General features: G+C 44.0%; 1 protein-coding gene across 7 annotated transcripts in view; it reads right to left on the reverse strand.

The window, feature by feature from the left end:
* Positions 1 to 15,092, reverse strand: part of Sestd1 (SEC14 and spectrin domain containing 1) — a 97,165-nt gene that overhangs the window by 51,104 nt on the left and 30,969 nt on the right. For all 7 annotated transcript variants that reach the window (XM_008761893.4, XM_008761892.4, XM_063283279.1 and 4 more), the window contains 2 exons: positions 6,101 to 6,170; positions 2,455 to 2,563 (listed from right to left, as the gene is read on the reverse strand). In XM_008761893.4, coding sequence (XP_008760115.1) covers positions 2,455 to 2,563; positions 6,101 to 6,155 — 164 coding nt within the window. In that variant the 5' untranslated portion in view covers positions 6,156 to 6,170. The remainder of the gene's footprint in view (positions 1 to 2,454; positions 2,564 to 6,100; positions 6,171 to 15,092) is intronic.

The raw sequence follows: 15,092 nt of genomic DNA on the forward strand, positions 1-15,092 counted from the left end.
TTCATGATTTATTAACTATGAATCTACTGAATCTTAGTTACCTAAAATGAGGGGTCTATTACTTAATGGAAATGTATAGATTGGCAGTTAGCAACATGGATCAGCAAGGCCATTATGGGAATGCACTGACTATAGGGTCTGGTACTTTTCCTTTTCAGAAAGGAAAGGAAGGAAAGAAGGAAAAGGAAGAAAGAGAGGAAAAGATATTTTACTTGAAGACTTGTACTTCTCCAATACAGCAACAAATCATTAAATGATCTTTCTATATTGGAAGTAAGTGCGCCCTAGTTAGTTCTGTTGACCACTTGACGAGGGCACCTCAACTGAAGAACTGCCTATGTCAGACTGGCCTGTGGGCAATGCCGTACCCTGGCAGGCGAGTCTGGCCTGTATACAAAAGGTGGTTAAACATAGGCCTGGGCGCAGGTCAGTAAGCAGTGCTCCTGCTGGTTTCTGCATCGGGTTCCCACCCTGAGTTCCTGCCCTGGCTTCCCAAGATGATGAACCAGGTCAAATAAATCCTCTCTTCCCCAAGTTGTTTTGGTCATAGGATTTACCCCGGAAACAGAGATTAAATTAGGATGGGAACTGGCACCAGTGCTCGAGGGAGTTAACCAAGAGCCTGGGAGCAGCCCAGCAAGCAGTGCTCCTCTGATGCTACCAAGCCTGTGTCGGTGAAGTTGGAATGGCCTTAAAAGTCTGTGGAAATATTGTGGAGGCTAGAAAAACTATTGGGCACTTAAAGTTTACTAAACTGTTGTGGGGATTTGCAAAATAATACTGAATACAATGGAGACAATGGAGACCTGGCTTGTGAAGTTCTAGAGGGAAGTCTGAGGGTTCCTCCAAGACTACCAGCCATTTGTGTGATGTTTGGTCATTTAAATTTATTTACTTCATATGTATGAGTATTCTACCTGAATGACAAAAAGAGACATCAGATCTCATTACAGATGTTTGTGAGTGGCCATGTGGTTGTTGGGACTTAAACTCAGGACCTCAGGAAGAGCAGCCAGTGCACATAACCACTGAGCCATCTGTCCAGCCTCTTGTGTAGTGTTTTGGATTAAGAATCTGGAGCTGAAGAATCCACTATGGTTAAAAAAGACCAGTATCTCTGAAGTGAAACTTTGGTTTTACTGAGCCAATGGGTACTAGTTAGCTAGAGCTAAAAAAAATCATCTGTGAAGAAAATTACAGAGCATTTCGTTGAAGTCAGCACAGTACAAAGAAGCTGTGGCCCAGAGAGGGCCACAGCTACATCTTCAGCTGGAGGCCAAACTAAGTCCCCCACATGGAAATGACTATGATGGCTGCAGGACTGAAGGGGTCCTGGAGAGAAGCTAAGACTTAGAACTGTGAGAGACCAAGAAAGACCATTGGTGAAGGTGCAGCCTTGGCTGAACTGGAGATGCCAGAATCATGGACTATCTGTCCATCAGAGGGCAGAGGCGGGTGTGGTATGGGGCCAGCCTGGGCATAAGCCTACCAGACAAGCCATGAGTGTGGTGGATGGCAAAGCAGAAGTGGGGAACCTGTCTTCAAAGGCCAGAAGAGGAAGCCAGACCCTTAGAGTTAGGTGTTTACAGGACACCTAATGTGGGTGCTAGGAGCTGAAATCAGAGAGAGCAGCAAGTGCTGCTAACTGCCAAGCCATGTCTGCAGCCCCTGCTTTTGACATTGCAGTGACTTAAGCAAACAGGAATTTTTGAGATTTTTTTCAAAGGACCTATAAATTATGTGTATGTTTTTATATTTTTAAAATAAAAATATTTGAAGACTAACAACCTTGTTCATATTACAGACTACTTAATATAGTGAAGTAGTGAACAAAGAGAAAGTTCATGTAGATTAAGATCTCTCTCTCTTTTTCGTGTGCGTGTGTGTGTGTGTGTGTGTGTTCGCGTGCGCATGCATGTGTGTAGGGGGTGTTACATGTCTGTGCAGATGTGTATACCTACATGCACATGAAAGCCAGAGGAGATATCAGGGGTCCTGGTTCTATCAACTCTCCTGAAACAGGGTCATTAACTAAGTCTAGACCTAGGCAGGGGGCCACCAAGCCCCAGCAATCTTTCCGTCTCAGTTTCCAATCACAGTAATGGGGTTACAGGTGAACTTGCAAGAGGCTATGCTCAACTTCCATGTGTGCTGAGCACTGAGACTCAGAGCTGTGTGCCCTCAGCCGCTGAGCCTCTTCCTTGCCTCCAACTTCTCTTCTTTCTCAAGCTCCATGGTGTACCAATGCTGTACCTAAGGGTTCTTGAAAGGCTGAAAGCACATACTTAGAAATCAGTGTGCTGTGAAGTGCGCCCAACAGTACAGTATTTCATCTACGTACTGTTACCAGCCTTTAACTGAGATTTCACTGCTGACAAAGTATGTGATACTTCAATAGCAAGAATCAATAGCAAACAGTATTGAAATTGAAGAAAAAGACACTTTTAGAGTCACCTTGGAATGCTGAGTAGATAGTCCAGAGTGACACTCAGCTCATCCATATTTGTCTGTTCAAGGCATAATGGAATTGTCAAGATGAGTCCACTGCGTCTGTCCTTTCCTCCTACAGAAAAGATACATTGAAGATTTACCACATATTAAGATGACATACAAATAATGTTTTAATCCAAAGTTATTAGAACAATTATAGGTTTAGGACATGATTTGGAAAATATCTAATGTTATAACAGTGAGGGCAAATAAGTAAATAAATGAAGAATGCAGAGGAAAATGCATCTCTGAAATCTTCATCAAGACCAAAATCATTTTCATTTTCTCCCATTTAGTCTGCTGCCTAATTGAATCAACTCATCATACATTTCCTGTGTGCCCAGTACAATCAGTGTTTGCAAGTAAAACAAATCTGCATCTGGAAAGAAGAGCTTTAAGTCATAATAAGAGTATGAATTACTGTCACTAATTTGCTACACTGTGTCTTCATATAAAATCCATTAAATGCTATAAAAAGGGACTGAGGCAATAGAAAAAGATGATTTAAGAAAAAAAAGAGTGTGAAAAGTATAAGAAAAGTAAAGGCTTGAGGGAAAAGCTGTGAGATTTTTAAACCGAGTTACAAGAGCATCATCCCATGATGAGATGAGCTGAGCTCGCTCTCAGGAGAAACATAAATCTGCATGTACTATGAGCAGCAATGCAGGCTGCCTTCCTACATGACAGATTTAGTTGATGTACTCAGTAAATAACAGTGGGTCACGGCTGCGTGCAGGCAGGACAGCCAGCTGCAGCGGTACGTCACAGGGCAGCAGACACAGCCCTGACCAGCTGAGAATGTGGACCTGGAAGTTACTGCAGAAAGCCAGGGAGTGGAGCACACAGAATCTCACACATGTTAAGTCCTTGTCCTGTGTGCCCTCCATGTTAAGTGTAAAACGCAAAGCCAACCTGATGGAACATGCCTGCAATCTCAGCACTCAGGTAAAGGCCAGAAGACAGGCAGCAAGTTCAAGGCCGGCCTAAACTACAAAACGAGATTCTCACACAGCCAAGGACTATGGAGACGACTTAGTAAAAATACCTGCCTATCTGCTTAAGACCCTGAATTCAATTCCCAGCACAGCACAGGAAACAAGCAAACAGGTAGAACGTTGATTCATACCTACCGTCTTCCAAATCTCTGCTCGTGTTTGCTCATACTGAGCCTACTGTCAGAACCAAGTGACATTTACAACAGCTTTAGAAGGTTAAAAAAAACAAAAAACCAGCAACTCCTGAAGAAAACAATTCTGTATAATCTCTAGCAATTCATCACTAAAAACTGAAAGGCCTGAGGTGAAAAGACTTCCATTAGTGACAGAAATGCGATTCAAGGCATGACAGCCATTAAGGGCTATTTTCTATGCAACTGTTGATATTGAACCACTTTGCCTAACATCAATAAACCGCAATTTCAGAGGCTCGACCTAATACACTATGATTCTATAGCATCTTTTGTTGATTAGAATATAAATTTTAAAAAATGGATTACACCGGTGATTTCCAAATGATAGTGGCCCTTGGGCAGATTCTCTTGCTATGAAAACATTTTTCTTTATTATTGATAAAAAGTTTGAGGATAACTGGCTTTAACTAATAATGGGCAAGAGATAAAATTTTAAGGGTGGGCAAAGGAACTTTTTGTTTATTTTGTTTTGTTGAGGCAGAATTTCTCAACCTATCCCTGGCTATCCTGGAATTCTCTACAAAGACCAGGCTGGCCTTGAATTCACAGAGATCCCCCTGCCCCTGCCCCTGCCCCTGCCCCTGCCCCTGCCCCTGCCCCTGCCCCTGCCCCTGCCCCTGCCCCTGCCCCTGCCCCTGCCCCTGCCCCGCCCCGCCCCGCCCCTGCCCCTGCCCCTGCCCCTGCCCCTGCCCCTGCCTCCCTCTGCCTCCTCTGCCTCCTCTGCCTCCTCTGCCTCCTCTGCCGCCTCTGCCGCCTCTGCCTCTGCCTCTGCCTCTGCCTCTGCCTCTGCCTCTGCCTCTGCCTCCTCTGCCTCTGCCTCTGCCTCTGCCTCTGCCTCTGCCTCTGCCTCTGCCTCTGCCTCTGCCTCTGCCTCCTGAATGCTAGGATTACAAATGCGCACCCCATGTGTGGCTTGAGCAAGGGAACTTTCATTTGCTCTTCAAAACTGACAAGCTTTACTCAAGCATTTAAACTAAATGCACAGGGGTTCACACTTATACTGTGAATGACATCTAAAACACTTTGGGATTTTTCTTTGGGGGTCAAGTTTAATCCTCAAGACAATACTACCCTGAACTCCACACCCTCAACTTTTACTGTGGTAAGAAAATAACCACTGGTGTAAAAATGGAAGAGTCGCAAGGTGAAAGAAAGAAACAAAGGCCTGCAGGACAGCTATAATCTGTAAGCTCAAACGCTGTAAGACACAAGATGGTTCTGGTGGGAAGAAAACAGCAGCATCCAGGAGTGACAGCAGCGTGGAAGACAGGCCTTTCAGTGTGCAGGAGCGAGGAAAACGTGCTCCCTGGCACACCCCAAACACTTCAAGACAGTTGGTCTGGTTGGTCTTAGTTGTTTGAGGCAGTATCTTCTGCAGCACAGACTGGCATCAAGCTTTTGATCCTCCTGCCTCAGCCTTCTCAATGTTGGGATTATACAGGTGCATGTCAGTCCTTAAATTCTGCTCAATACACCCAGTTATAAGAATGCACATTATCAAACAATCTTTATAAAATTCATAAGGCTACAAATGTAAACTTTAAGAATGTTATTCGTATAGAACACAAGGGAGACAACTGAAATGCCAAATGTTTGGGGTTAAAAAAGAAATTAGAATTATCAAGACAATGCCAAGACCTCAAGGAAATAGAAAGAAAAAGGACGACATTATAGTCCAAGCAAACCTAAATGGGTAGGGCCCTGGAGACTACAGTCTGTGCCAATAAATTTAGTTATTCAGACTCCAAAGTCACTGCGTGGAATGAACCACATCAAAGCTCTCACGGGAGCAGAGGACCCTCTGTCTTCCCCTTAAAGCACCCTAGTGGATGTATACCTCATATTAATAACTAAGCAAATTCAGCATAGCACAGAGAACAGAGAAGTGGCATTTTGTAATTCTTGCAGTGCAGTGGAAGTTTCCCTGAGAGTGAGAAAGGACAGGAATCAGGAAGACTCACTCCCACAACAACTGCTGACAGCAAGTTCCTCGACACGCACTTATTTCTCAGTGTTTCCTTCAGAAGTAAGAAGTTATGATTTCAGCAGTGTGGTGATCACATTAGTCAATCACAGAACGGAATAAAAACCAGATCACAAGGAACCAGCAGTGACGGTCACAGTGGCCCATCAAAGAAAGGCCTTAAAAACAAAACCCGTATAGAGACTGAGCGCTAGCTCAGCAGCTGGGAGCACAAACTGCTCTTCCAGAGGGCCTGCATTCAATTCCCAGCACCCGCATGCGCTCACAACTGTCTGTAACTCCAGTTCTGGAGGATCTGGCACCCTCACATACACAGTCATGCAGACAACATGGAGATAAATAAATGTTTTTTAAAAGTTATAAAAGAAATGACATGCGTTTTCGGTAAGCTAATCAACAGAAACTTAGACAGCACAGTCCTGGTACTGCACACATACCTGAAAGGAAGGCCAGCTTCTTCTTCAGGATGGGCAATATCACCGAGGCCTCCATTTCACGTCCTTGCCTCTGAAAAGGAAATGAAATGTCAGCTATCACATGACAATTGCTCCATGAAATTCATGTTTGTGACTGTTTATCTAGGGTCTCTCGATCTGAGTGAAGACAACTGGTATTTTGAGCCCGTTATGTCTTCTTTTAGTAGGCAGCTGCAGATCTTTTAGCGGCATCCCTGCCCTTTACCCACGAAGTAACCATGATTCCCCCACCCCAGCTGTACCAGCCAACCTAAGTCTAGCCGTTACCCAACATTCTTTAGTAGGTAAAGCTGCGGCTGGCTGAAAACCAACGTGCAGAGCAACACTAGGCCAGAATACTAACTGTAGACAGCAAGAGCTCAGAACTTACTTCAGTTCTTTCCCCATTATAGCTTAGTCCACAAATCTGATTCCCTCTGTCACAGTGTAACAGCAGTCTCGAATTTCACCTGTTTTTCCTCCTCCCTAACACCTCAGAACAGACTGGAACCTGTTACATCAAGAAACTTCTACACGCAGACTAATTTCTTGCTTCATCATTCCACATTTCACAGCTTTCAATCCTCAAAACTATCTATTTGTTAGCTTTGTTTGTTCTTTTGCACTGTAAAAGTTGTTTTTGTTTGAGACAGGGTCTCCCTTTGTAGCCCAAGCTGTCCCGGAACTCACTATGTACCCCAGGCTAGTCTCAGCCTTACACATTCCTCCTGTCTCTTCTGCCTTCTCAGTGCTGGGCTGAGTTTATCCCTTAGGGGAAACCACAATTTACTGTTTGGTTTTCCAGAGTCCACGCAGTCCCAGCCAGGGTCTATGGCTACCTACAAAAAGGGAATACTCAGTAGTCAGGGCTGGGAGCAAGGCAGTTTTCCTTAAATGGAGGCCTTGGCAGGGCATGCATTCTGAGACTTGGCCAGTCCACTGTACTACTAAACAGGATTTGAGGAGAGCAGGACTTTTAAAAAAACAACAAGAGCTAATGCTCAACTCTACTGTCCTCTTACATCAAGCTGCATGGCTCAGAGTTCCTCCCCACTCCCCGTCTTCCCTGCTCCACAGCCGCTCACCCCACCCAGCACAGGACAAGGAGGTGTGGAGAGCACTATGACAACCCAGGGAGGGCTGCTCTCTTTAAAAAGAAGGGTTGCAGCGTAGAAAACATGACTCTTTGGATTATGTGTCCAGCAGGATCTGCCTCAAGTCTATCCCATTTCAGCCACTGGGCTTGTTATTGGCTGGAACAAAACACTCAAGTTGCAGCCCTGTCCTGCAAACACTACACTCTTTCAAACAACAACAACAACAACAACAACAACAACAACAACAACAACAACAACAACAACCCTGTATCTGAAAAAGAAAAACAAATATAGCCATCAGATAATAGCTAATTAAGCAAGACTAATTAAGCCAGTGAAGTATTTTACAGGCTTTGTGGTTAAGAGAAAAACAAAAACAAAGACAAAAAAATACCACCTGCCTACCAAGAAAACAACCTGTCAAACTAATTGATGTATCCGGACGGTTACTCCTTAAACACTTGCTTTCAATTTGCTTTTTTCGTTCTGATCCTATTACCCAGCTAACAGAAAGGCGTTCACACAACCTCACATTTTTATATCCTAATGGGAAACCTATGCATTTCATGTTCTAGATCAATACTGCAGCCTGATGAGTTGTTATCAGCTAGACAAGAGCCCAGACAACTTGCGTTCACATCTGACAGTCCTCCTCCCGTGATCACCTTGCTAGGGCCCTGATCTCAAGTTTGATAATGATGTTAATAATGATTATGGTAATTAACATTTACCTTACACTCAAGTGTTTATTACAAACACTGCCCTTTTCTAAATGACTTCTGGTATTGACTTACTTAATTTTCCCAATATTTCTGAGGTACAAGCAAGCTGATTCAGTATCACAACTGCTACTGAGTGTGGGAGCTCGGACTCAGAAGCAGGCAATCTGGTTCCTTCAAGGCCACTTTCATGATATGCTATCAGCTTAATAATCAACAGTTCTGAAAATATCCAGTGACATCAATTAAACAGCAAACTTGTCTAGACTGGATGCAAATAACAGATATGCAGCAAAATAAAACACATATCCTCAGTTTTTGTCCTTCAAATAGAACTTCTCAACCCCTTGGAATTTCCTGAATGACAGGGGGAGTGGCTTTTGTCACTGGTAAAGTGTCCCTTCCTTGAACCCATGCTAATAGAGTGAATTATAGAGCCTCCCCAAGTTCAAGGGAAGCCTGACTTACCATCACACTCCCTAGAACTCTAAGGAGGGTAGGGGGATCAGAAACCCTGACAATCCCCAGTATCCCATAATCAATCATGACTACACAGTAAGCATCTGTGGGTAGGGCAGTGGACATACAGGGTGCAGGAGGGTAGCAGGGCTGGACAAGGCTGTGGTTCTGAAACTCCTACATACTTTGCAGCACATGTGCCATGCTGGTTACACCATTCATTATGGAGTGAGGAAATGGCTTTCCTGCAGCCCTAGTCCTCTCGGTGAATTACAAAACCTAAGGAGGCCATTATCCTGAGGCCATGATCCTGAAACCTTGATCTGCAGCCTGCAAGAGAAGTAGCCTGAGACCCAGTACCTGCTGCAGGTATTCAGAGTGAGATCAGGTGAGGGAGATTCAGCCTTTAAACTCAGGAGCTTGACACTGACTCTGGAACTTAGTAGCAAGCGAGGTGAAGTGAAGAGCAGTGTGTAGAGAACGGAGTAAGGGGACTCCGGGTATTTAGTATCAGAAGTGCCTGGTAAGGACAGTGGTACCGCTGTATATATGCAGAGGAACATCGCACCATAAGGGAAAACACCACCTACTACAGAAATGACATTTGAGCTCTCTGAAAGCTAGAAGCAGGAAAGCTTAACAGAGAAAGCTCAACCTCAAAGAGTTCAGTCACACAGTAAAACTGGCTTCCTAACCCGGTTGCTCCTATCTGGTGCAAACTCGAGTTCTGAACTGCCTTTAGTTCCATACACTGTACAACACTTTTCCTCCTCTCTGCTCAGGGCAGCAGAGTGGGGAATTCTCCTTTGGTCAAGGGGACTGTGAGTGGAGTAAGGAGCAACACTCAGTTCAGATCTTAGTGGACAGTGTCTCTCACCATTTCCTGCTTCATTTGCAAAATCCAGAGGACCTGAGTTTGGTTCCCAGCACCACACGGTGGCTCACAATGGTTTGTAACTCCATTTCCAGAGGATCAGACGCTTTCTTCCTGCCTCCGTGAGCACCAGGCACACAAGTAGTACAGATGAACATGCATGCAAAACACTCACACACATAAAACTAAAAAGTAATTCAAAATTCAGTCAACGCATAGAGGTTTTGACCTTTGCCACAACAAGGCCCCCATTAAACAATAACTAGGAGACAAGAATATCTGCATTGCTAAACCCCATGGGCCCAAGACACAATGGCTACACGAGATCCTGGGATGACAGATTATGTTACCAGAGCTTTGCAAGTGAGGTTATGGATTTTATGCCAAGTAATACCAGTTTAATTGTTCACCACTGCAGCCTTCTGTTTTCTCCCCATTTCTTCAGAGAGAGCCAAACCCAGACTGTCCTTCCAAGTGTGGCAAGGCACTTTTTCCCAACAGCTCATTTATTTACTTTTGGGGTCACGTTGAAAATGACAGAGCAATGATAAATACACATCTGGGGCACGTGGGACATAATAAAACAAAACAAATAAATGTGAGGCCACAGAGAGAGTCTCCCCTCACCGACCTCCTCCTCTGCTGCCACTAGAGAAACAGGCAACAACAAGACTGGAGGTGGCCGCACAGCCATCTCACCTCTACAGGCTATGGCTTAGGAGCCAGAGGAACCGCTCATCCCTCAAGAGCTGTGCTGCTCTTCCAGAGGACCAGTTCAGTTCCCACCACCCTCAGCCAGCAGCCAACAGCTCCCTGTACGTGTAGCTCCACCGAGGCTGATGTCCTCGTGTGGCCTCTGTGGCAGTCACCGTTACAGACACAGACATAGAAATTGTTTTTAAGTTGTTCCAGCTTAGCTTTTCAAGTGTTTACAGAACCATTTTAGAAAAACAACTTGCCTCTCTTTGATTATGTTAATGCCTTGTGGAAGTTAAATTATATATAAAGTACAGGAAATGCAGAGACGCTCTTATGAAATGTATGGAACCTTCACAATACAATATTATTGATAAGGCAGGCCCAGCTCCTGCTCTTTCCATAGGGGCATATACAGGCATTACTCTTCACAAGAAAGGTTATTCACCCCAAATATATGAATGAACCATATTCTCAAAGTGTTAAGCCAGCAAGGGACAGTAGCAATGAAGGCTGCCTAAGAAGGTGTACTTCTTAAAAATTGGCCAAGTAAAGTAGGACATGCTTACCAAAAACAAAACTGAGAAACAACTGTGCTTTTTATAGTTCATATGTGGTCACTAAAGCAGCCTTCTTCTGAACATGACTTATTAAATAAAAATAAAATCAATGAAAGGCTATTATATAAAAGGGACAGAAAACCAGGATAGTCAACAAGGCTCCCTGGAGGCTCCTGAGGGTAAAAGGGAATCAGCCCTGCTGCACCCTTCCTGTGAAGAATGACGCCTGTATCTGCCCCTGTGGAGAGAGCGGGAGCTAGGCCTGCCTTCAACCACACAGACAGTTCTGGAAGTACTCTGATTTGAACTGCTTTGGTTTTCAATGCCATAAGTAACTAAGTCGTATCTTAATATCATTTCTTGATCTAAAAATGTAAATGTCCCTGGTTTCCTTCTAAAGCAAGAAGTAAGTATCCAAGAAGCAGAAATGCACTAAGTTCTCCTAGTAACAGCACAGACTCTATCTTGATCAGCTTTCCAGGATCTGAGGCGGGAGAACAAAAGGATAACAGTGGTTAGGCTGGTATTGTGTCTTCCCCAGAGCATATGAAAGCATTTTACATCTGTACCTTTTCATCCACTACTGAACAGACTTATACAACGACCTAGCAGATGGAGGCATGGCTAGACACCCCTGCATTCAGGAAGACCAGAAGCAGCTAGGAACTAACGAACAAAGGTAGATACCATAATGCAGCCAAGCACTCAGCCTAGTCCTCACATCACCGGTACCAGCCTCATGGCAGCCATGCCCTCACCCTACCTAGCTCTCTTTCCACTAAGAGAGCCTCCAGCCCCAGCAACCCACTGAAAGCCTGGAGGCTAATTCTGAAGGTGGTCAGAGAAGTCAATAGCTGCCATCAATGGGCAGCCATTAGAGGGCAGCAGAGCATGTCCTGAGCAGCAGGACAGGACAATTACAGGCCTTTTAATCAAGACTCGGCAAATTACACTTCAAAGGAGATTATAATTGATGATATGTGTGGGGGTACTGGAATTCTTCTTTCAATAAGGATAAATCAACCAGTCTGCTTGGAAAATTCAGTTAGATTCTTTGAAGAGTGTTTTTTTAACAACCAGAGAAAACCCATTAGGATTGCCCGAGGCTAACTAAATCATCTCTAATAAATCTACATCATGTAGACACAGAACAGTGGGAACAAAACCAGAGCCCAGGCTCCGTCCACAGCCTTGTGCTTCTAGGAAAACATTGAAACATAGATCTCCTTAGAAGCAAGTTAGGAATAGCTTTGACTGTTGGTTTAAAAATATAATCTTTGAAATAAAACCAAACCCAAACACAGGACTAGGCCTCACTGCTTCCTGCCTGGCTCACCATACCCACCCCCACACAGAATTGTGCAAACATGAGCTTCTCTCAGCATCAGGATGACACTGGGAGCTTCCATGTGCTGTTTTTGTTGGTGCAGGTGCCAGTATGATTGGTAACCTAGTTTTAAAACAATACTGACAGTTTCAAATGTAAGAACAACAATCCTCTGGAAAGACTTTAAATTACCATGGTAAACAATGGCTGGCTTTCATTGCATCAAATCGCAAATCCCAGTCCTCTAAACCTCTTCTCCCCTAACCTTATTTCTAGAAGGAAGTATTTGGCTTTGTTGTTGTTGATTTGTTTTCCTATTCTCCACAACAAAACACACACATTCCACCAGGCTGAACTCAGACCAAATCCCATCCCCTAAACACTAAAGATCCTAATACATTTTAAAGGAGGTTCAGTGAGATAGGTTTCAAAGTCCCAAGTTACTAACAGTAAGAGTATGAATTAACCTTAATCCTGTTACTTGTATGTCAGATACCACAAAGGAAAAAGTACTTTTGTTCAAATGAAATATTACCTATAATGTACACTGACATTTTTGGACTGTTCATTTCCATACTGTAAAAAGGTTTACTGTTACATAAAAAGTCGTCCCCCATCAAAACCATTTTGATTTTGATTTTATGTGTATGACTTTATGGCCTCCATGTATTTATTGTGTGCATGCCTAGGACACAAGAGTACACCTGATACCCTGGAACTGAAGCTACAGATGGTTGCTGAGAGCTGACTCAACACAGGTCCTCTGTGAAAGTAGCCACTACTCTTAACCCCTGATCCATCACTCCAGACCCAGAAAATTCCTCACTTGGCATAGCCACTGAAACTAGATCACAGGAGTGAAGATCGGGTGAGTGAATTTATTTATGTATATAGTATCTGGCATATTCCAAGACAGTAATTGCTCAATAAACACTGCCTTCTACCTATAGCTAAAATTTCCTTCTTCCATTCATTGCTAGTTGAACCACCAATTCAACCATAGTCAGAGAATTCCCACTAAAGCCTTCTTGGGCAAACACATGAAGACCTGCCCTTGTTATATATAGCATATGCCTAGATCATTGTTAATGGCCCAAGGATCCTCACCTGTGACTCTACGAACGTCTACACAATATCTCATTTTATCAGATGAGGAAACCAGAGCTGGAGGAACATTCTGCTGGGTCACACAAATGAACAGTTGGCTACCCACAGAAGTGGTCGTGGCATCATTGTGCCCATCTTCCCATCACTGTGCGTGGACTTCCTGGTGTACAAATGTTGACTTGCTAAAACTGTAAAGAATTTAAACAAACAGAAGTGTCCAGAAGGAAAAGTCTGGGCACTGACGATGTGCATTTAAGGAGTTACAAACATAAACTAAAAATGTGCAAGCAGTGTGCTGCTCCCACAGGTCTGCTCCCTGCACTACAAATGCTTAGCATCCTCCCAACTCCACAGTGGTTGCAGTGGAAGGAAGGCCACTGCGAGCTTCAGCAGAAGCAGAAGCAGTGACAGAGGGAATATTTAGGAAACAGACTGTGCCCTTAAAGTGTTCTCACATTCACTATGTGGACCTATTTATTTAGGATCGCTGAGGAGGGAGAGCGCTATTCTGATAAACTCCATAGGGGAGTAAGACATGGTGGCAGGCAGCTGGGAGGGTGGAGAGATCTACAGCCCTGACATTCTCTTGGCACTCGAACTTCTAGCTCCTTCTGTCTTCCTCACGCTGAGAGTAGTTGTCTTCTCAGCAGCCTCCCTCTCTATCACCACCACCACCACCACACATACCTGTTTCAGGTGATTAATTACTAGGAAACACATGTCTACAGTAAATACCATGACAGGAGGACAGTAAGGAGTGACTGGGCAGACAAGGCAGGTCTACTAAGGGAAGCATCAACAAATATCATAAATATTATAGTCTAAGACAAATAGAACTCTAAACTGTGCACACTGCATATTAATATTTAAAAACATGTCCTGCATGTCATGTATCCTGCCTATGTAGTCAATAAAGACAAACGGTTACTGTTTCTGAGCTCGAAGCACATGTAGTCTGCACTGTTTGATGCTCTTGTCTGCTGGCCCAGGAGAATGCCCACACTCCACAGGCAGCCAGGGCACAGCACTTGTTGACTAAACCCCTCCTTACAATCACAGCAGCTTCCTCTCTTAGGTTCCATTTAGAAAAATACTTAGGAAGTAAGAAAGTAAGGTTAGATGATTTTAAACTAACCCAAGCACTATGAGTAGAGTGCATTTTCTTTGACTAGGATATTAAATTACATAGTTCAGCAGGGACATCTGCTGAGTCGCCTGGGCCCTGGCCCATTTGGACCATGAATGAAGAGACACTTTCTAAAGCTGTCTTTATGATCAGGTAACTCTAGCTTTAGGCTCTGGGAATGGCTTACTCGACTTCACTACTCACACACTGTTCTCATCATCTGTATTCCGCACTTGCACATTTCCTACTTCCTGAGGTTATATCTGGGCCTGTATCACAGGAATCACCATGGCCCCATCTCACACTCCCACTCACTGCCTACGGATGCTTTTCAACTTCCAACTCTGGTCACCCCACTGTCACTTGGCAGAAGAATCTGATTTGTTATCCACAAGAGAAATGCAGAGGAAAGTCTAGGGTCCCCTTGGACAGGTAAAAAGAAAAGCTTTTACTGTCATATATCTTCTAACACTTGATATAATAAAACTCATTTTCATTATCAACCACCACAATCACCACAATACTCCACATACAAGATGGTGACAACAGAAATTGAAGCAAGTGTCTACTATAGGAACATGTAACACGCAAAATCTTTTTTTTTAATGAAAAACTGTAGCAATTATTTTACAAAAAGTAATCTGAGGTTCCTGGGTGTATGCACGCCTGCATGCATGTACATGTTAAATAAAAAACAGGGGATGTACCTCAGAATGCATGAGGCCCTGGATTCACTCCCAAAAAGTAAAGTAGGACTTAAAGGGTCCACTGCTTCCTGTGTTCACCAAGTGCACCAGGGCAGCACTTCCTGCTGTAGTGACTGCACTGCCAGTCCAGGCCTAGCTGCTGCATCATGCTCCTGAACAGGATCAGGGTTTCACCTAGATTGTATCTGGAGCCAACTGACAGGAGTCAAATCCTGACTGTGCCTCACATTCTGCATTAGTTCCGTGGTATGACATTATTCTTCTATTAAATCCCCCCCTTTCAGCTCAAACTCGCTCACACA

Source organism: Rattus norvegicus, chromosome 3, assembly GCF_036323735.1.
Source record: "Rattus norvegicus strain BN/NHsdMcwi chromosome 3, GRCr8, whole genome shotgun sequence".
Taxonomy (NCBI): Eukaryota; Metazoa; Chordata; class Mammalia; order Rodentia; family Muridae; genus Rattus; species Rattus norvegicus.